At 44.9% G+C, this 23392-nt stretch overlaps 1 protein-coding gene across 1 annotated transcript in view; it reads right to left on the bottom strand.

Annotated features, from left to right (window-relative positions):
* Positions 1 to 1964, bottom strand: part of KCTD8 (potassium channel tetramerization domain containing 8) — a 44075-nt gene extending 42111 nt beyond the window's left edge. The window contains exon 1 of the mRNA XM_083630646.1: positions 1028 to 1964. Coding sequence (XP_083486772.1) covers positions 1028 to 1922 — 895 coding nt within the window. The 5' untranslated portion in view covers positions 1923 to 1964. The remainder of the gene's footprint in view (positions 1 to 1027) is intronic.
* Between the last annotated feature and the right edge of the window lie 21428 nt (positions 1965 to 23392).

The following is a 23392-nucleotide window of genomic DNA, read 5'->3' as shown; positions in this document are numbered from 1 at the left end:
CAACACCCTAACCTGCATATCCCAGCAACTAAAGCCAGCACTGTCAGGGATCGAACCTGGCTTTGGGGGTTCCCAGCAGCATCTGGTTGGAAACTCTTCGAAAGAGAATGCAGGACTGCATGGAAAGCTGGCAGGTTCCCCCTGTTCTTCCATCCTTGCCCCTTGTCCTTTAGGAGGGAGACGAAAATGCACTCTGCACATGTTTAGAGACCGATTTAGCTCCATCTCTCACTGTGGAGCCTTAAAAAAAAAGTTTATAAATCACTTTTGTGAACCCTGGAGTGGCTGGGGAAACCCAGCCAGATGGGCAAGGTATAAATAGAGTCATATAATTGTGGAGTGTTAAAGCTATGGTTTTCCCAGTAGTGATGTATGGAAGAGAGCTGGACCATAAAGAAGGCTGATCGCCGAAGAATTGATGCTTTTGAATTATGGTGTTGGAGGAGACACTTGAGAGTCCCATGGACTGCAAGAAGATCAAACCTCTCCATTCTGAAGGAAATCAGCCCTGAGTGCTCACTGGAAGGACAGATCGTGAAGCTGAGGCTCCAATACTTTGGCCACCTCATGAGAAGAGAAGACTCCCTGGAAAAGACCCTGATGTTGGGAAAGATGGAGGGCACAAGGAGAAGGGGACAACAGAGGACGAGATGGTTGGACAGTGTTCTCGAAGCTACCAGCATGAGTTTGACCAAACTGCGGGAGGCAGTGGAAGACAGGAGTGCCTGGCGTGCTCTGGTCCAGGGGGTCATGAAGAATTGGACACAACTAAATGACTAAACAACAACAATTGTAGAGTTGGAAGGGGCTCTAAGCATCATCTAGTCCGACCCCCTGCAATGCAGGAAAACGCAGCTGCCCCATAAGGGGATCAAAACTGCAACCTTGGTGATCAGCACCATGCTCTAACCAACTGAGCTCTCCAGGCAAGTCTTAATAATAAAATTATTATTATTATTATTATTAAGCGTTAAGCCTCCACCTTCAGCTTCTCACCACCGGGGAAGGAAGAGCATGGGGGACTTACTGTAGAAGATGTACTCGGTGTAGCTGCTCCAGATCTTGTCCTCTCGGTACTGGTTGATGAAGGCGGCGGTGCCGGTGGAGTTGCAAGCCACCATGTGGAAGCCGGCTTCGGAGAGGCGGTCGAAGGCCTGCTCCAGGTAGGTGAACTTCAGGTAGAAGCGCGACGTGTACTTCTCGGGCGGGCGGTCCGGGTCTCGGCTCTCGTTGAGCGTCTCGCCGAAGATCTCCTTGGCCAGGGCGATGCGGCCGCACACCATGATGCGCGCCACGCGGCGGAACTTGGCGTCGGCCTGGTTCTCGCGCACCGTGGTGTACGAGCCGCGGTAGCCCACGGTGATGAAGCCGGCGCGCTTCTCCCCGGCGCTGCGCTGCTGCTGCGCCACCAGGAGCTCGCCGCTGCCGGGCGAGTTGGCCTCCTCCAGGTCGCTCTGGCAGCCCTCGTCGTTGAGCGAGCTCTGCTTGGCCACCTTGGGCGACAGCAGCTTGACCAGCTCGGCCAGCTGGAAGTACTCGGCTTCGCGGAGCAGCCGCTCCTTCTCCGGGAAGTGCTCGGGCAGCGCCAGCTGCTTGTCGCGCAGGTAATCCAGCACGTACCTGAAGAGGAAGCCGTCGCGGTCGATGAAGAAGCGCGCGCGGCTGTCCCGGGGCAGCTCCCGCGGGGCGCTCCGCCGCGGCGAGAACATGCGCGCCAAGGTGCTGTCCGGCACGCTCAGCAGCGTCGCGTGCTTGGTCACGTACACCTGCCCGCCCACGTTCAGCTCCACCACCTCAGGGAAGGCGCCCACCGACCCCGGCGCCGACGGAGAGGAGCACGACGACACCATGTCGCTGATGGGCAGGATGGTGGCGCCGCCGCCGCCGCCGCTCACCCCTCCGCCGCCGTCCTTGAGGGCCATGGCTGAGGCGCTTTACCTCAGCGAGCCGCGCGCAGAGCGGGAAGGGACGGCGGCGCCCGCCGCTCCGCGAGTGCCTCCGGACGCCGCGCGCGCAGCAGCCGCGGAAGGCGGGCGGGCTCGCCCAACCCACTCGCCTTCCTCCGGGGCCACGTGCGCGCTCGTCTCCCCCTTCGCGCGCCCGAGCGGCCGGGCTGCTTTCTCCTCAGTTGGCCAAGAGGCCACTCGGTGGCACAACCTCGATTGCGCGCGCGCGCGCGCCTCCCCCCTGCTCTCTCTATGCGCCTCGGGCGATTCCCTCTCACGAAAGGGGCTTCTCGAGCGCTTATCCCGCCTTTTTGCTCCTCACAGGGACGCCTTTCTTGGAGAAGCGGCTTCTTCCTTTCTGAGAGAAGCGGGTTCCTTCGTTGGCTCCCCACAACAAGACAGGTCCCGTTTCGTTCAGCGCTGAAGGAGTGGTGGAGGAGGAGGAGGAAGAAGACCCCTTTATCCCCCCACTTCCCACTTAGAGGGCTCGAATCTTCTCTTGAGGAGAATCTTCTCCTCAGGAGGGAGCGCCTCACTCCCGGACATCCCGCGCCCCGCTCTCCCCTCTTGCCGGCGCCTCGGCTCCCTCTGAGGAGGAGCAGGAGGAGAAGGACTCCTCCCGCTCCTCTGCCGTCAGCTAAATGCACCACTCCGCGGGTTCTGGCGCAGCGGCGTGCCACCAGCGGCGCCTTCCGGACCGAGCAGCAGCGCGGGGCGGCGTGGGGGGGGGGGGGAGAGAGAGAGCGCAGCGCGGGAAGCAGCTTCTTGTGAGGCAACAGCGTCGTCCGCTCTCTCTCTCTCGCTCTCTGCCTCACCAACTCCCAACCCGCCGCGACGGCAACTCGAGAAAGGCGCGCTGACGTCAAGCCCAGCCTGCAAAAAAACACACGCGAAAGAAGCGGCCGGGACGTTGCGAAGAGAACAGCTGTCGTGTTTCTTGGGAAGCGCGGAGTGGCGGGAGGAGTGGGCAGGCGCGGTTCGTTGCTGGGATGAGGGAGCGGGGCGCTGGGAAGGGGAAAGAGGTGGCTTTGGGGGCTTGTTTAGGGTCCCCCCACCCCACCTCTCGGTTTATGAGTGAGAGGTGAAGGAGAAACACATTGCGGAGCTGCTCCTCCAGATCAGGGGCCGGGCCCAGGAGGGTTCACCTGCAACCCGAATCTAAGCATGTTTACACGGAAATATAAGGTCCGCTGAGCCCCATGTTAGTAAGAATGGAAGGTTTAGGATGGCAACCTCTTACTGCGCATGCGCGCGCACCCCTGAGTGTTTTGACTCTGTCCATGCTTTGGACCAGGGTTTAGCCAATAGCAGCTGGGGAAAATGTTTCAGGGCGTGAAAGTGGCCGGCGAGGGGAGGGTTAAACGCACCACTTAGGATGCAACTGGTATACAATATTTAGAGCACTTTGCAAGGAAGAAGAACTATTAAACTAAGGTTTCCGACCAGAGCTGGGGCATCAAGTGGTATTTGATGTTGGGTGCAATTCTGTGCAGATACTTGCCCCACCCCCTCAATAGTCATGCAGTGTTGGCATTTGCTGGTTTTGGGGAGGGGGAATCCCATTCAGTTATTGGCAGGAAATTTGAACTGAAATTGAAACATTAATACCTCCCTTCAGCCACAATAGAATTTTGCCAGTGTCTAGGAGTTGACAATGATGACGACGTCATGGAAGGACATCGGAGGAGTGTTGTGCCAAGTACAAATGCATCTTTGAGAAAGTGATACATATTACCATATTAGATTCTCAGCAGATATATAGCCCTGCAAGTACAGGCCTTATACTTGCAGACACTGGAACAGTTTCTGTCCATGGAATAAAAAGTTGCCGTCCATTTGGTTATGTTAATGAATGAATCAGTATATAAATCTTAATGGCCAGAACTAGCTGATGCATGAGAACCAAGTGACTGAAGATGGATGCACTGCCTTCTGGAAGTTCATTGATAGAGTTGGGCACAGTTGCAACACAAAACCAATAAGGATGCAGAGGTAGCTAAGTTTTATTTCTGTGGCAATTAAAGTATAGGCTAAATCTCGTATAATAACATGACACCGATTTTTGCATATTTTCCCCACACTGGAAAATAGAGGCAGGGAGGTGCTGGAGGAATTTCATTTGATTATGTTGCAATTATATACATTGGAATTTTCACTGGTATTTTTCAGTGTTCAAGGGAAAGTACTGTTTTAAAATGTTTTACAGTTTTCCTGACCCAAAGGCATGATTGACGTGATATCCAAACTTGAAGTGAAAACTTTTATACTGACTTCATGGCAACTTTAATTCTGATAGCTCATTCATCAAGGCAGATATCACACTGTGGTATCTTCTGCATATTCCTTCCCCCTCTTTTAAATATAGGTGTGGAGTTCAAGCTGAAGACGGAACTGCAAACCAAAAAAATGTAAAAGTGTATATCAAATTTCATTGCAATATATCAATACTCAAGGGAGATATTGCGTTACTGGGTGATTTTATACCCTTTGAGGTGGTGTAGAACCATTGCTTTTAGAACTTTAAGTTCCAGTTTATCTTGATTTATCTTGAGTTTGCACATAGTAGAACTTGTATCTTCAGTGGCTTCCAAGTATCAACATATCCCCATTCAAAACTTTTTCTTTCCTCAAAAATATATTATTCAGGTTGTATATTTCTCCACAGGGGGCTATACTTGCAGAATCTATTATTATATTTTCCACAAAGCTGCATTCTATAGCTCTCCCAGCCATTTATCTGCCTTGGCTCTGGGTGCCCTGCATTTATAGCTGCATTCTAAAACAGAAATAATTTACTCTTTCCTGTACTGCCCACACTCCATGCAACAATGGAGCACAAATTATTCCCATTCACTTATGTGTAAGATAAGGTATTATACGGCTACTGTTATTGCAAGAGTCAGCTATATTGGTGTAAAGCTTTATAGGTCAAAACTGGCACTTTGAATTGGGCCAGGAAACTAATTGGGAGCCATTGCAGTCGGGCCAGGACCGCTGTAATATGCACAAACCATCTTGCGCTGATGAGCAACCTCGCCACCAAATTCTGCGCTATCCAAAGTTTACGAACTATCTCCAGAGGCAGCGCTACATACAATGCATTGCAGTAATCTAACCTAGAGGTTTGCCAGAACATAGACAACAGAAGTTAGGCTATCCATTTCCAGATAGGGGCACAACGTGGCCAACAGTCAGAGCTGGTGGAAGCCTCAAGTGAGAGCAAAGGATCCAGAAGAATGCCCAAGCTATGCACGTGCTCCTTCAGAGGGAGTGTAACCTCATCAAGAGCAGGCAACTTTCCATCGATCCAGTTTAGGGAACCAGCCACTAACAGAGCCTCATTCTTAACTGGATTGAACTTCAGTTTGTTGACTCTCATCCAGTCCAAGGAGGCGGTGTGTCATCAGCATATTGCTGACAATGTATCCCAAAACTCCTGAGAAGGCTCCATGGGGTTGAAAAGCACTCCCGCCAGCATCACCCTCTGGAAACGATATAATCCAAGTAGGACCGGAACCACCGCAAAGCAGTGCCACCCACCCACAATTCGGATAGCTGCTCCAGAAGGATACCTGTGATGCTATTGCAAGCATCTAGGAGGTCAAAGAGAATTAACAGGGATGCGTTTCTCCTCTCTTCTGACAGAGGTCATCGTACAGGGCTACCAAAGCAGTTTCTGTGCAAAAACCTCCACCTCTACACCAATTGAAATGGATTTAGAAAACCCGTTTCCTCCAAGAGTGCCTGGATGCACCCAGTCAAGACCCTTGCCCAAGAAGGGGAAATGGGCAACTGTCCACCGGGCTGCTTCATAGTGAAATGCTATTGGTAGGAAGACCCCATTATTACAAATGATACCAACTAGAACTGTCCTTTAGAAGATTATGTGTTTATATTTATATGTATACTCTCTTTCTCTCTCTTACACACAAACACACACACACACAGAGATTTTATAAAAAATGGGTATTATAAACACAATAGGTTTTGTCCAAGTACAGTTATGTATGAAAAGGAATTGTAAGCAATGACTACTCCCCCCCATCGTAATACTGCAGTGAAGCAATGTAATCAGAATGTAAAACATCTTCATATTGCAAGGTGCTGCATTTAAAAGCAGCAGTCTCCCAAATGCATCATAAGGATAAATTAACGTTAGTGCTGCAATACATGAATAAGGTTAAAGGTGACAAGCTCTACGGAGCAGCTTAATAAGCTAACATATGTAAATGCAGAATTCAGTGGCGTCTTCCTCATAATAATGCAAATCTAACTTTAGCATCCAGTCCATGGTTGCCAGTGAGGAAACTGGCATCAGAAACATGACAGGAAAAGGCAATACAGAGAAATTTGCAAGAGGAGATTTACCCCAGAGTCTTGTGAACATGACACTCGGAATGAGTCAAACTATTGGTCAATTTAGCTCAGTAATAACTTGCAATTGCACCTCAGGATCTTTTGTCTTCGCCTGAGATTCTTAACTCAGTGGTGAGGAACCTGTCATTATTCAGATGTCATGGACTCCAGCTTCCATAGGTCACAACCAGCATTGCCAGTGGTCAGGGATGCTGGGAGCTGTAGTCTTGCGATATCTAGAAGGTCATGGATTCCTCACTTCCTAATTCAACTGGAGATGTCAGTGTCTAGTGACTTCTGTCTGCATGTATGTGTCCTTCCTTGGGATCAGTGGTCCTCCTGGCATAGGGAGGAGGTGAAAGAAGCTTGTTATATCGCACATTCCAGCTTCAGTCCCTAACATCTTAAGTTGGAGGGAGTCGTTGGCATCTGTCTGTCTCAAGAGGCTACGGAGTGCGGCTCTGGAGGTGGAGTCAAACCGCTGCACATTAAAGTGTCACACCAAATATAACTGATCCATAGAAAGGACTTTATGATCTGAAAATAGAGGTGATGTATGTACTTTTGTAACCCAAGAAAATTGTTAGCAAAAGCAATTAATTAGCAGCACCAAAGTGACCTCCACTGGAATGCAAGCCTGGGCAGCGTGTGTGGACGTCATGGGCTGGGAACTGGCATTTAAAGCACATGTCTTGCCCAGGGCTGGATTTAGGTTTGATGAGGCCCTAAGCTACTGAAGGTAATGGGGCCCTTTATATGTCCAGCTGTCCTTTGTCAACAACCAATTGTCACTGGTTTTTGTGTTGAATATATGCTATATGGTAATGGGCCCCGCCTGCTAGCCTATTAGGTCCATAGGCTAATCCCCGCGACGGGGTGAGCTCCTGTTGCTCGATCCCTGCTCCTGGCAACCTAGCAGTTCGAAAGCACGTCAAAGTGCAAGTAGATAAATAGGTACCGCTCCGGCGGGAAGGTAAACGGTGTTTCCGTACGCTGCTCTGCTTCGCCAGAAGCGGCTTAGTCATGCTGGCCACATGACCTGGAAGTTGTATGCTGGCTCCCTCGGCCAATAAAGCGAGATGAGCGCCGCAACTCCAGAGTCGGCCACGACTGGACCTAAAGGTCAGGGGTCCCTTTACCTTTAATTTATGGACCTAATAGGCTAGCAGGCGGGGCCCATTACTTACATCATAGGAGCCTACACAAAACAAAACACTGTTGCTGTATGTAGGTTTTATTTTATTTGTTTTTTATCATATATTTTGGAAATCTACATCCAGTTGTTTTTTTCCTTTTTTGGGGGGGGAGCCCCCAAGAGAGTAGGGCCCTAAGCTATAACTTGTTTAGCTTATACTGGTCTTCCCCCAAGGAATCATGAGAACTGATTTCCAAAGTATTAAAAAAAAAAAGTAGTGGGAAACCATTCATAGGTGAGGATAAAATATGCGAGAAACACTTCCAATCACCCAACAATGCTCTCTCGCTCTGTGTTCTGAATGACTTCTTTGATTCTTGCCAACCTTTCAAAGTTTGGCATGTTTAGTGGGGGGAAATGTATTTTTAGAACCCACATCAATCAATGAGCGGCTCAGCGTTTTTCCTGCACTATGAGATCACTTCATTTTTAGAAAGCTAACTCGTTCCATGATAAATAAGGCTGTTTACCTATGTATTGGCATAGTAGGACTCCCCCTCTCCTACCAAGGATTCTCAAATCTTTATGGAGTGGCATCTCTATAAATAGATACATAAAAATAATGGAAATGTAAAAGAGCTTGTGAAGGAGACATTAAAAGGAAATGCAATCTTAAAAGTGAAAACGTGCCGTATAATTGATTCATATGGGGTTTATAAACATTAATATCCAAGATTCCAAGCTCTGTAACGGAACACTGTTAAAATGCTACATAAAAAAATGAAAAGAAGTTGCAGCTGATTTGTAATAAAAAGAAAAGTAGTATGGTTATACTTAAAACATGCTAGAAGATTACATAAATTTGGCTATTAAATGATCAGATTACAGCCAGAAAAAGATTGTAGATGAGTTTACTCATTAGATACTGGGAGTGGCTGTATATACTGTAGAATAAGAAATCCCATTTGTTTGGATTGAGTGGACTAGACTAGTTGTGATATCAACCACATCATTTAATTTACTGGAATTATTATTATCAGCGTTATCAACACTTTAGAGTGTGCAAAGCGAATCAAGTAACACATACACATTACCTCAGCAATGATGCTTTGGAGGCGGAAAATAATATTATGAGTGAAGTGGATGTGAAATAACGTTCTGAATGAAGTCAGAATAGCACAAGACAAAGTCGTGTTGGCGAAAGCTATAAGTAACAATCCTAATGAAATAAGACAAGTGGCAAAAGGTCAGTTGGCAATATGTCTCAAGGAAAAGTGGGATAAATTTAGTAAACTAAAAAAAGCAGGGCGGGGGCGAAGGGTTGGACAAATTAGATGAATAATTAAAATGCTGATGGGGGAAAAATATTTAGGGGATCCTAGCTGTGAAAGGATCAGATCAATTGTTTGATGGATAAAGCAATCAGGCAATGTACCATCTTGGTCATACATGCCCCTAAGGGCAATAACCTCTCTTGTTGGGTTGGACGCAGTTGGATAACCTCTATGTGGCTCCTGTTGCTAGTGGCACCTAAGGTTCTTCGCTGCCTCCTATGCGGTCCTTTCCCTGGATTACCACATTCCTCAGTGAGGAGAAGAGCCATCCTCCTTTCCTGAACCATGAATGATATTTAACTAAGTTTTACTCAGAACAGACCCATTGAAATACAAGGCTAGGCACTGAACAATTCTAAGGTCCATTAATTTCAATAGGTCTACTCTGAATAAGACTTCGTGAAATCCCACCCGGTCTCTCTGCCCATTCTTTAGTCCTTGTGAGCCAACTATATAAAATCAACAATGTATTTCCCTAACAAAGCCTAACAAACAACAACAACAACAACTTATTATTTATATCCCCAGTGGCCTCCCCAGCCACTCTGGGTGGCTTCCAACAGGATATTAAAAACACAATAAAAGATCAAACATTAAAAACTTCCCTAAACAGGGCTGCCTTCAGATGTCTTCTAAAAGTCAGATAGTTGTTGATTTCCTTGACATCTGGTGAGAGGGTGTTCCACAGGGTGGATGCCACTGCCGAGAAGGCCCTCTGCCTGGTTGTCTGTAACCTCACATCTTGCAGTGAGGGAACTGCCAGAAGGCCCTCAGAGCTGGACCTCAGTCCAGGCTGAACGATGTGGGTAGAGACGTTCCTTCAGGTATACTGGGCCGAGGCTGTTTAGGGCTTTAAAGGTCAGCACCAACATCTTGAATTATGCTTGGAAACATACTGGGAGCCAATGTAGGTCTTTCAGAACCAGTGTTATATGGCCTTGGCGGCCACTCCCAGTCACCAGTTATTAAGAACTCCAGTGCTCTGATCAAGTTTCCTTCAGTAACCTACAATGACAGAGGACTCATTCACAGAAATCTTAAAGTCAGTGATGGTAAGGATCCGAGGAGGTCATCCAGAGCAACCAACTTCAAACTCACAACACTCTATAGATTGATATTTGGTGAAAATGCACTGTGGTAGCACATTTTCAAGCTTTTAACGCCTGACGGTCAATCAAGACTTCTCTGGATGTGTTGAAGCCACAACTATCTGACTTTTAGAAGACATCTGAAAGCAGCCCTGTTTGGGGAAGTTTTTAATGTTTGATGTTTTATCATGTTTTTAATATTCAGTTGGGAGCCACCCAGGGTGCTGGGGAAACCCAGCCAGATGGGCGGGATATAAATATTATTATTATTATTATTATTATTATTATTATTATTATTATTATTATTATTAAAACCTGATGCACATGCATGAGCTAACTATAATCAGATGGTCATTTAGCCATAGATGAAGCAGTCACTAGCAGTAGATGAAAAATAAGACAATATTTTAATAAATGTGTCAGCAATATTAAGAATTTTTGGAAATTTATTAGATGCACATCTATGCATTATTCCTTAACATGCTGATGGAATCTTGGCAGTCATTCTTGATGCACTGTCCATCAAGGTGAGAACATAAAATCCACTGCCATTGTTTTCCACTGGTCCTTCTACTTTATTGATATGGCAGAGCTGTCAATTCGAAAATGGTTAGCCAGAAATAGCCCAAGTCACTGAGACACTCAGTGCCAATGGTGACTCTCATCTCGGGTATAAATAAAAAATTTTATTATTATTATTATTATTATTATTATTATTATTATTATTGTGTGGGATATTCAGGGGCATCCTTAAAATTGCACAGCTGAATGTGGTGGCATTTGAGCACCAGGTTTGACTATATCTTGGGCCTTAATCACCTTGAGTGAGCATCAGCTTCCTTGCTCTTTGCTGGGGAAGACAGTGGAGAAAGTGATAATTGCTGATTCGGTAATGGGCCGGATTTGAAAGGGACTTCGTGGCATGGGAGCATTTTGTATCCCGCTTTCTTCAAAGGGAGCAGCTGAACTGTGAAATGAGTGCATAAATGAGAAAGGCATATGAAAAGGTCGGAGGTGTCACAGCAGTAAATGGGAGCATTTCTTCACCTGGTGATGGATGTGCTAGTATTAACTGGCAAGAATGAAGCTGGCTCCGTGTGGCTGCACACAGATATGGCACAGAGCTGCATTTCGGCTCAGGTTTCATCCTAATCTGAGCAAGAGTAATTGTCGAGCGAGCGACAAACCCCCTACAAACAAAACATGCATGGAGGGCAGAATGCAGAGATTACTTCGGTCTAAGGTTTCAGACGGGAGAAATAAATTAAGATGGAAGAGCCACAATTAAAAGGCAACCTGATGCAGCCACCCCAGTCAAATGGGCCGATCAAATGGGAGGATGGATATCATGGAGGGTGAAATCCAGTTGAAGATGATAAGCCGGTAAATGGCTGTAAATAAAGGATGCCCCAAACGACACGTTACACTGTCCTGATCTTGCTGTTCCCTCAACGGATTTACGATGCTAGCTATTGGCCTTGACAAAACTTTGGGCTACATGCAAATACGCTGACGAGCTGCAGAATGACAGACCATCTTGACCGATAAAAGCCACTTCCAAAGACTGGGATCAGCAGCAGAGAGGGGGCAGATGGGAGGGAGGGACTCACCATTTCCTGGCCTGTTATTTTCCCACTCCAAATTGCTGCACACACATGCACCCATAATATTTTAAATCTGACTGCATATTGCATTTTGGACTCTGTGAGTGTGTGTGAGCGGGGGATGCAAAGTAGGGAAAGTGTTGTGGCCTCTTCCCACAATTCCTCCATTTCAAATTTCATGCTCTGGCAACAGCTTTTCCATTCAAAAGAGCCTACCAGCCCCACCATTACATACATTTGCATGTACCATACAGGGGCATAGGAAGGGGGGGGCGGGCTGCCCCAGGTTCCATCATGGAGGGGGGTGACAAATTATCAAGGAACAATTACTGCCCTACGAGGGCGGTTCATAAAAAACTTTTTTTTAAAAAATGCCTGCTCCAAAGGTCTTATCTTACTACACTAGGGATTATATAGCTACATATGAAATTTCATGCATATCAGTTAATAGCTTGACCCTCCTCCACGAAAATAGCTGTTTACTTGGCCGTTTTCCTATGTCGTGAAGGCTGAAATTTCAATTCAGTGGAGCACTTACTGTTCCCAACCCTAACCCTGTGGAAAGCCATCTATAATTAGACTTTAATTTGATTTTGACATGTTTTTAGGAGGTAATTTAATTATTGTTTGATTTTATACTAATGTTATGTATCTGATGTTACATAACTGAGCCCGACTTCGGCCGGGGAGGGTGGGATATAAATAAAAGTTTATTATTATTACTATTACTATTATTATTATTATTATTATTATTATTATTATTATTATTACATATTATTATTCCTTTGTAAGAAAATAACATAAAACCAATTTTGCAGGCAAAAAAAAAAATCAATGTGGGAGGGGGGTGACAAGAAATTTTCTGACCAGGTACCACCTGACCTTCCTATGCCTCTGGTACCATATTGTTGTTGTTGTTTAGTTGTTTAGTCATGTCCAACTCTTCGTGACCCCGTGGACCAGAGCATGCCAGGCACTTCTGTCTTCCACTGCCTCCCGCAGTTTGGTCAAACTCATGCTGGTAGCTTCAAGAACACTATCCAACCATCTCGTCCTCTGTCGTCCCATTCTCCTTGTGCCCTCCATCTTTCCCAGCATCAGGGTCTTTTCCAGGGAGTCTTCTCTTCTCATGAGGTGGCCAAAGTACTGGAGTCTCAGCTTCAGGATCTGTCCTTCCAGTGAGCACTCAGGGCTGATTTCCTTCAGAATGGGTAGGTTTGATCTTCTTGCAGTCCATGGGACTCTCAAGAGTCTCCTCCAGCACCAGAATTCAAAAGCATCAATTCTTCGGCGATCAGCCTTCTTTATGGTCCACCTCTCACTTCCATACATCACTACTGGGAAAACCATAGCTTTAACTATATGGACCTTAACTATACTGGTACCGTATAGTTTGGACCTAAGATGAGCTCCTTATTCCTTCCCACCCCATAGAGCAAACAGTGCTGAGAACACTTAAAGCCATGCATGACCCACATGGCATGTTCCTTGGACCCAGTATGGCTGTTTTTTTTCTTAATGACAATCATTACAATAGAGGCTTCACACACGTTTGTGTGAATAAAGATTTGTGCCTCTTCATGTTAGTTTTCATTTTAGCTCAGAAACATGAGACGTAAACAGATTACCATGAAGAGAGAAAGACAAAGATAGGATAAGCTTGTGTTTCACTGCTTCCAGTGACCTGCATCAGAATTCTTGTATAGCCAAGGCCACATAGGACTTTAAATGGGCTCTTGAGCAGAAAATGTATCTGAACCCATATATAAAAGGTGCCACAGAAGCACAAAAGATGTAGATATTGAGAGGAAGAGGGAAAGAGAAAACAGCCTTTCAGAGTCTCCTGATTACTTGCTGCCACGTATTGACTGAAATACAAAAGGAATACTCAGAAAAGAAAGTGGAATGTATTCACAAGAGAGAAACAAATGAAAATCTCACCTGCAAAACATCCCAGCTTTGTAGAAATCAACTCAGCTGGAAGAGTTTGAAATAATCAGTCCCATATATCTGCCTTGACAAAACAGGGATTGTTGACTGATCTCGCGAGTGAAATGCATACCCCCGTGAAAAGTGGGAACAAGGTGTAGGCTTTAAGCTACTCTTAAGACCACAAATACTACAATATTATTGTGAAAGGTACAAAACCACTTGCGCACACTCGTCATAAGTCTAGAGTACAAACTACTATTAATGTCAAGATTTCGTCAGAGTTCAACATTTCTGCATCACACTCACAAGTACGTTAGAAAAGCAAGTCCAACACATAAAAGGAGTCAGATGCAGTTAAAGTGTGCTTCAGATTGCAGCATTATAACCTGTGTTTCCTCAGAAATACAGCGGTACCTCAGGTTACATACGCTTCAGGTTACATATGCTTCAGGTTACACACTCCGCTAACCCAGAAATAGTGCTTCAGGTTAAGAACTTTGCTTCAGGATGAGAACAGAAATCGTGCTCTGGCAGCGCGGCAGCAGCAGGAGGCCCCATTAGCTAAAGTGGTGCTTCAGGTTAAGAACAGTTTCAGGTTAAGAATGGACCTCCGGAACGAATTAAGTACTTAACCTGAGGTACCACTGTAAGTCAAATTGACTTCAGTGGAACCTATTCACTTATTTCCTCCCACTTTGTATGCCACTCAGTTCACAATGTCTTCTGGGCAATGAACGATAAAAGCCTTAAAAAACAACAACCCCAAAACCAACGAACCCCATAAAAACAATCAACAAAAGCTCAAAAAAACCCAACAACCCAGAATAAAACCAACCACAGTACAAAACTAAATAAATATATAAAGCCAATAAAAGCACTGAAAATATTTAGTCTTAAAACGTTAGGGGGAAGGTTCTTCACCTGATGCTGAAAATATCACAATATAAACTTACTTCCAAGTAGGTGTCTGTGGGATTGCACATTTACTTCCCCTTTCCTCAGTGAGATGCTCAAGGTAGCTACCATCTATAGAACTCCAGAATTCCTCAGGTCCAGCTGTGAACCTGAGTCCTCGCAGGGAGTGCTACCCCATCTGAGAAAGGTTGAACCTTTGTTGAAACCAATGGGGCTCAAAGTTACCAAATGATGCACATTAGTAATGGTTTGCTCCTCTGTATTTGTTTTCTTTTATAGAGCGTAACATATTCCCCTCATAGTTCAGTGAACACGCCGCTGTTGACTATCATCTGTGTTTCTGAAATAATGGCATTGTTTCTATGGTCTGTTGCAAATATGTTCTCACACGGAAGTGATTTGTCTAAGATGGGCTTCATTTGAATTCAAATGAGCGAGTTATGATTCACTTTTAAGAGATCCTTTGGTAGCACTGAATAGTCTGATTAGAGATGTATCATTATGCTATATTATGGCATCCGTGGTCTTTTATGATCCAGAGTTCAGACAGCCGCCAGCATTCGTCTTTTGTGACGTCTGGAAGCCGATTTTGGTGCCAACCTTGGTCATCATGCAAAGATTGGGAAGTCAAGGCATCATTTTCGTTTGTTATAAACAACCCAGCTGGGAGTGCAGCTGCTTAATAAGGGGGAAACGATCAAGCTTCCTTCTACCTGGAAGGCTCTCATTATTCAGCCACCTAGATAGTCTCTCAAAAGAGCAAATAAACAAGCTTGAGCTGAAGAAATAGCCCTGAACCCTGGAAGCTATGGCATCTGAAACAGCTTCCAACGGGGGATACTTTATACACGGATATCAACCCAAAGATCTGCTAAATGAAACTGAAGTAATGAGTTTCCAGGGATATGTAATCTGAGAGTCCTAATTGGCCCACTTTGCCTGAGCTCTTCAGCCAGAGCTGCCTTAAAAAGCCATCCTTTTCACATGAATGTCATGGCATCTGCACAAAACAAAAGAGGGGACATCTTCATACAATTACCGAGAACTTGCTACATTGAGCGTAGACCCAGGAGAACAGGTAACAAAGGACACTCTGGCTACACAGTAAAATCCTACCCTTAGCAAGTTTAAATGAGATGATAAATTAGCGAAGCACTTTTAAGATAAAAGGAAAATGGGCTTTTCAATATATTCACCTATATAGTTATGGCAACTGGCAATTGGCTGTGAAAACTTCGTTATAATTTGAACTTGCCTAAGATTAAGGTGAGTTGATGTTACAGTAAAAGTGTTCTTGTCCATAGCAAATATCATTATCATTATTATTATTAATTAAATTTATATACCATCCTGCATCACAAGATCTCAGGACAGTCCCCAGAATAAAATGCAAGATAAAAACACAAGTAAATAATTAAAGCAATAACAGACACATTTAAAAAGCTCTAGAATATTAATCAGCCAAAGGCCTGGTTGAAATGGATTTCATAATATATTTTTCATAATATATTTTTAAGCCCCAGGCAAAGCTCCCTAGGGAGAGCATTCCACAAATGGGGAGCCACTACAGAAAAAGCCTGTCCTTGTGTTGCTGACCTTTGCATTCCTTCTGCTCCCCCAAAAAAACTACTGGTAAATAGGAAAGTTTGTTTTCTTTTGTTTGACACAACTGCTTGATCCACGAATTCACAGTCTGAAAAACCAGTCACTTCACACATTAGGTTAAACATAAATTTTATTAGAAGGCAATGTGTCATGTTTGCAGCAATCTCATTCTCACCATTAAAAGGTTGCATTAGTCATCCCAGTTTGCACATCTCTCTGTTTGCACACATCCTTTTCAAGTCCAAGGAGCTTGGAGAAATGTGGGGAGGGCAACGCACGGACCTTTTGTCCGTGACAAAGGCAGATTCAGGTCCTTATGCATTTCACATCTACAGCCATGCCAGGACCTTCAAGGTAGCTATATAGGTAAAAAGGTAAAGGACCCCTGGATGGTTAAGTCCAGTCAAAGTCAACTATGGGGTTGTGACGCTCATCTTGCTTCAGGCCGAGGCAGGCGGCATTCGTCAACAGACAGCTTCCTGGGTCATGTGGCCAGCATGACTAAACCACTTCTGGCACAATGGAATACTGTGACAGAAACCAGAGCACACGGAAACTCCATTACCTTCCCACCGCAGCAGTACCTATTTATCTACTTGCACTGGTGTACTTTCAAACTGCTAGGTTGGCAGGAGCTGGGACAGAGCAACAAGAGCTCACCCCGTTGCGGGGATTCGAACTGCCAACCTTCCGATCAGCAAGCCCAAGAGGAACAGTGGTTTAGACCACAGCGCCACCCGCTATATATAAGGCATCTGTTGTTAGGAAATTGGATCAAGCAAGCACTTCCAAGAGTGAGCCAGGAGTTCAGAATTACAGAGAAGACATCAGGACCATGGATAGCACACTGAGAAGCTGCCTGAAGGGTCGAGGATTGCAATCAGACTGCCCTTTAAAGTCCCAGTCAGGAGTTACTGAGCTCTAGAATACTGCTGTTGACAGTTCATGGACAGTTCAGACTCTGGAACCACATACTTGGGTGACCCAACCTGGTGGCCTCCTTAGACATCTCCTTCAAGAGCAGTTTCCCAAGACCATACAGTGGTACCTCGGGTTACAGATGCTTCAGGTTACAGACTCCGCTAACCCAGAAATAGTACCTCAGGTTAAGAACTTTGCTTCAGGATGAGAACAGAAATCGCACAGTGGTGGCGTGGCAGCAGCGGGAGGCCCCATTAGCTAAATTGGTACCTCAGGTTAAGAACAGTTTCAGGTTAAGAATGGACCTCCAGAACGAATTAAGTTCTTAACCCGAGGTACCACTGTATTGTGAACCCCATGACTCACCCTATTTTTATATTATTATTTTATGCATGCCCTTTTCTGTCTAGCCATTTATTTTCATTACTTTCTTTTAAACTGTGAAACGGGTTTCTTTTTAACAAAAGAAGTTCAATGCATGGAGCAACAATTTTAAAACTACAAAATGGCAGAGGGTGATATTCAGCCTGTTCTCTACTCTGTAATTTGCTTAGCACAGTAGTGGCCGAAAACTAGCTAACAGAGGTGTGTTGCAGATTGAGTGGATCCTCACCACTCTCCCATGGCCTGCTATTCCATTGCTTCCAAGATTTAAGTGCTGTGCATCTGAATGCTAAAGAGCGAACCTGTGCTGTATATAATATAGAGTAATAAGGAACTGCACAAGAACACTTGCCAGAAAGTCTTGAAGCTGACAGCTTCTCAGTAAAAAACGACGAAAAACCTTCATGTAAAATTTGCAATCAATGACTCAATAACTTGCATAATATTTTCTGAAAGGAAACATGTTGCCTGCCAGCATTTTGCCCGAGGTTGAAAGGATTTCTTCCAGTCTTTTCAGTTCGGGAAAGCAAAATGATTGACCTAATTCATAGTGATTGGAAAACTGGGAAAAGACGGAAGGAGATCAAAAGAGCTATGTTCAGAGGCACAGCTGCGACTGTGTTGATACAATATAGTTGCAGGGTAGGTTGTTTCATAATCGTGCTAGAAATGTTAATACTGGGAAACGATGTTTGTCATAGAAGTAGGAAGGCGTGGTGATTCTGATCAGTGTGTGAACTCAGTAAGAATTGAGCTTATTAAGTTTATACTTAATATTGCAACCCCTGGGAGCTTGTGGCCAGGACATTGTGACCAGGACTTGTAAACAGGGGTGTTTGTGAGGGCGATGGCAAGGGAACTGCAGCAGTGACCAGCAACACCTGTGCCATGCTTGACTTCCTGCCTGAAATTGCGCGAAGCTGCACCTGAAGCTTCAGATTTGACTTGGGCTGATATTTACTCTAGAGCAGGCATCCCCAAACTCGGCCCTCCAGATGTTTTGGGACTACAACTCCCATTATCCCTAGCTAACAGGACCAGTGGTCAGGGATGATGGGAATTGTATTGGCAAAACCTATTTGGTGTTTCGCAACTTTCTGACTAGTTGCAGGACCTTAGCTAGACCTAGCAGAGTAAATGCAGAATTCACGGGAGCAATTGGCGACTTGGCTGCAGACAGGATAGATGAAGCAGGAACCAGGAACTTGTAGTTAGGTGTTTATTATATACAGTGGACTATTTACAGGAACAGAACATGGATCTTTAGCTTGCTCTCTTGTACACGACTCACAACTCCTGCACTGACACACTGAACCAACTGTTAGTAGGCCATTAATTATCACTCCCTTGAGAGAGCTTGACCAATCATGGAGCTGTCTCCATGCCTCTGTATCACCAGGCAGGCTTACTCCTTCACATGACCTTTTGGCTGTCTGCCAAACCTTAGTTGACTCTGTGTGAGTAGCTGCACGTAAACAGTTTCCCAACAAATTGTAGTCCCAAAACATCTGGAGGGCCGGAGATGCCTGTTCTAGAGCTCCTCCAGCCTGTTCTCTGAAGGCCAGGCTAGATGGGACATCATTGGCATGAATGGAACTCATGTTTACGTTTCTCTTAGGTCAATAGAAGCCACAGCACATGAACAACAGCAAGATGCTTCCAGTAGAGGCTTTCATCCAACAGCAGAAAGCTTACTAAAATGAAGCCACCCTCCTGACATTGGCATCACTGCAACTTACCCGGATAAGGCTGGTGCATCCACACAACCCCAATCTCAGCACCGCCTTGTTCCCCAACCCTCCAAGTCCCATCTAGGTGAGCTGCAGCAATGCTGGTGTCAGGAAGGTAGTTCTGTGGCTCTTCCCTACCACAGTGTTGCTTCCTTGCCAGTGCTAATAGCAACTTGGGGAGGGGTGGTTTTCATCAGGACCATGGAAGGAGTAGCAGGATTACGGGTCCCCCTTGGCTGCTACTTACCTCATGAAAAATGCACAGGAGTTCATTGCATCCGTACAATTAACATCACATCCAGTTTTGTTGAGAGAATGAGCTATTTGCCCAAGGCTATTGAGGCTGCAGTCCAATACTGTAGGGTTGCGGAGGGGTCCATTTTCAACCGAAGGGTTGCATTCTCTCTTGGTCAGCCTTCTGAGAGATGCATGCCAGAGGTGGGCAGGGCCAGAGGCAAAAGTAGGTGGAGCCAGATATGTCTACACCCCCTACCTCTCCATCCTTCATCCAGGCATGCAAGAGGCATTGTCTTGGGTCCATAGATGTCAGCTTTTCCCTTTTCTTGCAAGGAATCCTATTCGGAATAAGGGAATTAAAAAAAGGGAAACATTGACAGCTATGCTTGGGTAACGAACACATTCCAGCCATGCAACAGAGCCCAAGGAGAACATGTGGGAGAGCGAGTAGCCTGGGGAGAAACCCAAGGGCCACATAGAGAGGTCTGGAGGGCCTGAGGTTCTCCATGCCTTTCTTGGGAATAAGCCTAATTGAAATAATGGGACTTCTGAGGGGACATGTGTAGGATTGGGTTTTTACTGAGATGTATGGCTGAGGGAGGATTTCAGTCCAGTTCAAGCAGTTCTGTTAAGGAACATCTTCATTGCAGAGGATTTGAAGGTGTGTTCTGACTTCCCTGGGGATGATGGCCAGGTCTACTGAAACTCAGCTTTGCTTTATTATGTGAACTGAGAAAGAACTCAACACTCACCTGTCGCTACACATAACAAGGAAAGATTGATTGCTAACTGTAGGTTTGGTTGTCTTCAAGGGAAACCTATATGTCATCACTAATTTATCTATTTACTTTAAAAATGTATGCCCTGCCATTCAGGATCTGGGCCCCAAAGATGGCAGATCACTAATATTCCCATTGAAGAATCACCAGTGAACTTCCATAGAAAAAGTAGGGTTCCTTGGGGGACAAATACTCCAGCTCTATTTTACAAACTGAGGGCACCCAAATACCGATTATTAAAGACCTCTGCAATACAAGATACTGTTTCAAGGGCATTATAATGTGGGGAACAAAGTTATGTTTCCCTTTTCCCGACATTTAAAAACAAAGCATTTCTGTTTATTGTAGGAATAACTCACAATTGTCAGTGCAGTAAGCTAAAAGCATATGCCCTAACTTCGGAAGGAATTGCATGATACTAGATATTAAGAGCACTGTTGTGGGTGGTACATATAATTTTATGAATTTATAGAAAAAGCTTTGTGGGGGTTTTCCTTAGCTGTATCTGTTTTGATTGAATATAACCCTGTTGTGACATAAATTGATGCCCTGCATGATTAATCTGCTTAACTCACCCCCTTTGCCTGTATGAGCTGTGATTAAAAAACACAAAAATACATATTGTTAAAAGTCACATAAGGCTGAGAATGTAGCAAAAGTGGGGGGAGACTAAACACAAAACATACTTAAGTTCAAGCTAAATTTTGCATGCAACAAATTTTGCAGTTTATTTAAATACACAATTTCCTTTCTTTGAGTTTATCCAGCTTAAAATAGTGTCTTCCCAAGCTAGCATGTCACGTGTTTGCCTATAATTACTGCAATCATTTTTTTTGCAAAACAACTGTCTAGCCCATTTAAAATGAAAAAAGCTAACATCAATCTAATTATCCCCTGTGAGCCTACTTTCCATCAATTTCCATTACAAAGGTAAGTGAATTGGCCATTATTTTCCACTTCTAACTGCAGCTTCCAGAAGGTCCCCCCCACACCCTGTGTGGCAGATTTCTTTAAAACTCATAGCTTTCATTTCAGAGTGTGCATCAGGACTATTGACGACTAATAAGAATTGCATCTCAGATGTACTTCTGCACACACTTTCAGTTTTTGTATCAGTTAATTTGCTTTCGCCTCAGTAATGGACATTTGGAGGTGGAGAAGAGCCAGGGACTGGTTTTGCTCCTCATACATCTTATGAACTCCGCAGAGGCATCTGATTGGCTGCTGTTGGAAACCAGATACTATTTGGTGGATGCTGGGTCTGATCTAGCAAAGCAACTATTATGATGCACAGGCCTTACAGCAGCGACTCCCAACAAATGGGTCAGGAAGCCTGTGCAATTGGGCTTTAGAAGAAAACCAAAAATAAGAAGAACTTTTAATCCTCGATGGGCCTGATAAATACCTCTTACAGCTTTTTTGTTTCATTGGCATATTATAATGCTTGCTAGGAGAACCCTGTTCCCTCACAGAACTACAATTCCCAGAGTTACCTAGGAAGAGGGATTGTTAAAGCACTCTGGGAACCGTAGCTCCATGACAGGAATAGCACTCTCCTAGTTAAAGCTATGGTTTTCCCAGTAGTGATGTATAGAAGTGAGAGCTGGACCATAAAGAAGGCTGATTGCCAAAGAATTGATGCTTTTGAATTATGGTGCTGGAGGAGACTCTTGAGAGTCCCATGGACTGCAAGAAGATAAAACCTATCCATTCTTCAGGAAATCAGCCCTGAGGGCTCACTGGAAGGACAGATCCTGAAGCTGAGGCTCCAATACTTTGGCCACCTCATGAGAAGAGAAGACTCCCTGGAAAAGACCCTGATGTTGGGAAAGATGGAGGGCAGAAGGAGAAGGGGACGACAGAGGACAAGATGGTTGGATAGTGTTCTTGAAGCTACCAGCATGAGTTTGACCAAACTGCGGGAGGCAGTGGAAGACAGGAGTGCCTGGCGTGCTCTGGTCCATGGGGTCACGAAGAGTCGGACACGACTAAACGACTAAACAACAACAACAACAAATCACAGCACCCTATAAACTGCACAACAAACTGCACACTTATGTAATCATACATTTTTAGAATATATATATGTATATATATTTGTAGCTTATGAAGCAATATCCTCTAATCTGATGGTTGGTGTTCTTATAGTCCCTTAAGCAAAACCATGAATAACTTTGTGAGTACAATAAATATTTCAACAAATTCCACATTAAATTATTTTAAGTTAAGTTGGGTTTCTTTGGCATGGATAGCTCAAGTTGAGTGAACTTATAGGTGAAGGCTGCCAAAGACCTGTGGTCCAAAATTCCTGTGACAATTAATCTATGGGCCACCATACCAAGTAAATTTGGACATGTCTGTCATGGTACCCAAAAAGCTGGGAACCACTGCTTTACAGTATAGTGCATTCTGACTTAATTCTTTCTATCTGGGAGAGCAGCAGCAAATGAATCATTTGGCAATGGCACAGAGGGTGCATTATATTACAGTCACTATAAGGTACCACTAAATATAATCACTGTGGTGAAGCGATCCCTGTTTTATCTGTAATGTCTGCTCCAGCACAGGGATTATGTTCTAATGTTCCCTGCATTGCCTTTTTGCATTCTTCCCCTGAGAAAAACAAAAGAAAATGTGTTCCACCTTGATTTCAGCGGGATAGTCACTTAATTTGTACTCTTCGGGGTTACATCTGCTAAGAAAAAAAAGATAAGCCTGGCATCCCGACCCGATAGAACGGTGGCTCAATAATCCATCACACTTTTGCTGAATTGGGTTGGCTGGGTGGAAGGAGCCTTTAATGGCTGCACACACAGGAAATCACCAGGGAAAGCTTTTAGTTACCAGTAAATACAGTTTTGGGAAAGCTTCACCTGCTGAACTTCATGTTTGTTGTTTAGTCATTTAGTCGTGTCTGACTCTTCGTGACCCCATGGACCAGAGCACGCCAGGCACTCCTATCTTCCATTGCCTCCCGCAGTTTGGTCAGACTCATGTTTGTAGCTTCGAGAACACTGTCCAACCATCTCGTCCTCTGTCGTCCCCTTCTCCTTGTGCCCTCCATCTTTCCCAACATCAGGGTCTTTTCCAGGGAGTCTTCTCTTCTCATGAGGTGGCCAAAGTACTGGAGCCTCAGCTTCAGGATCTGTCTTTCCAGTGAGCACTCAGGGCTGATTTCCTTCAGAATGGATAGGTCTGATCTTCCTGCAGTCCATGGGACTCTCAAGAGTCTCCTCCAGCACCATAATTCAAAAGCATCAATTCTTTGGCGATCAGCCTTCTTTATGGTCCACCTCTCACTTCCATATATCACTACTGGGAAAACCATAGCTTTAACTATACGGACCTTTGTTGGCAAGGTGATGTCTCTGCTTTTTAAGATGCTGTCTAGGTTTGTCATTGCTTTTCTCCCAAGAAGCAGGCGTC

This window comes from Podarcis filfolensis (genome assembly GCF_964270895.1).
Source record: "Podarcis filfolensis genome assembly, chromosome: 9".
Classification (NCBI taxonomy): Eukaryota; Metazoa; Chordata; class Lepidosauria; order Squamata; family Lacertidae; genus Podarcis; species Podarcis filfolensis.
The sequence above is the reverse complement of the archived record's forward strand: the minus strand, read 5'-3'. Positions and strand labels throughout refer to the sequence as shown.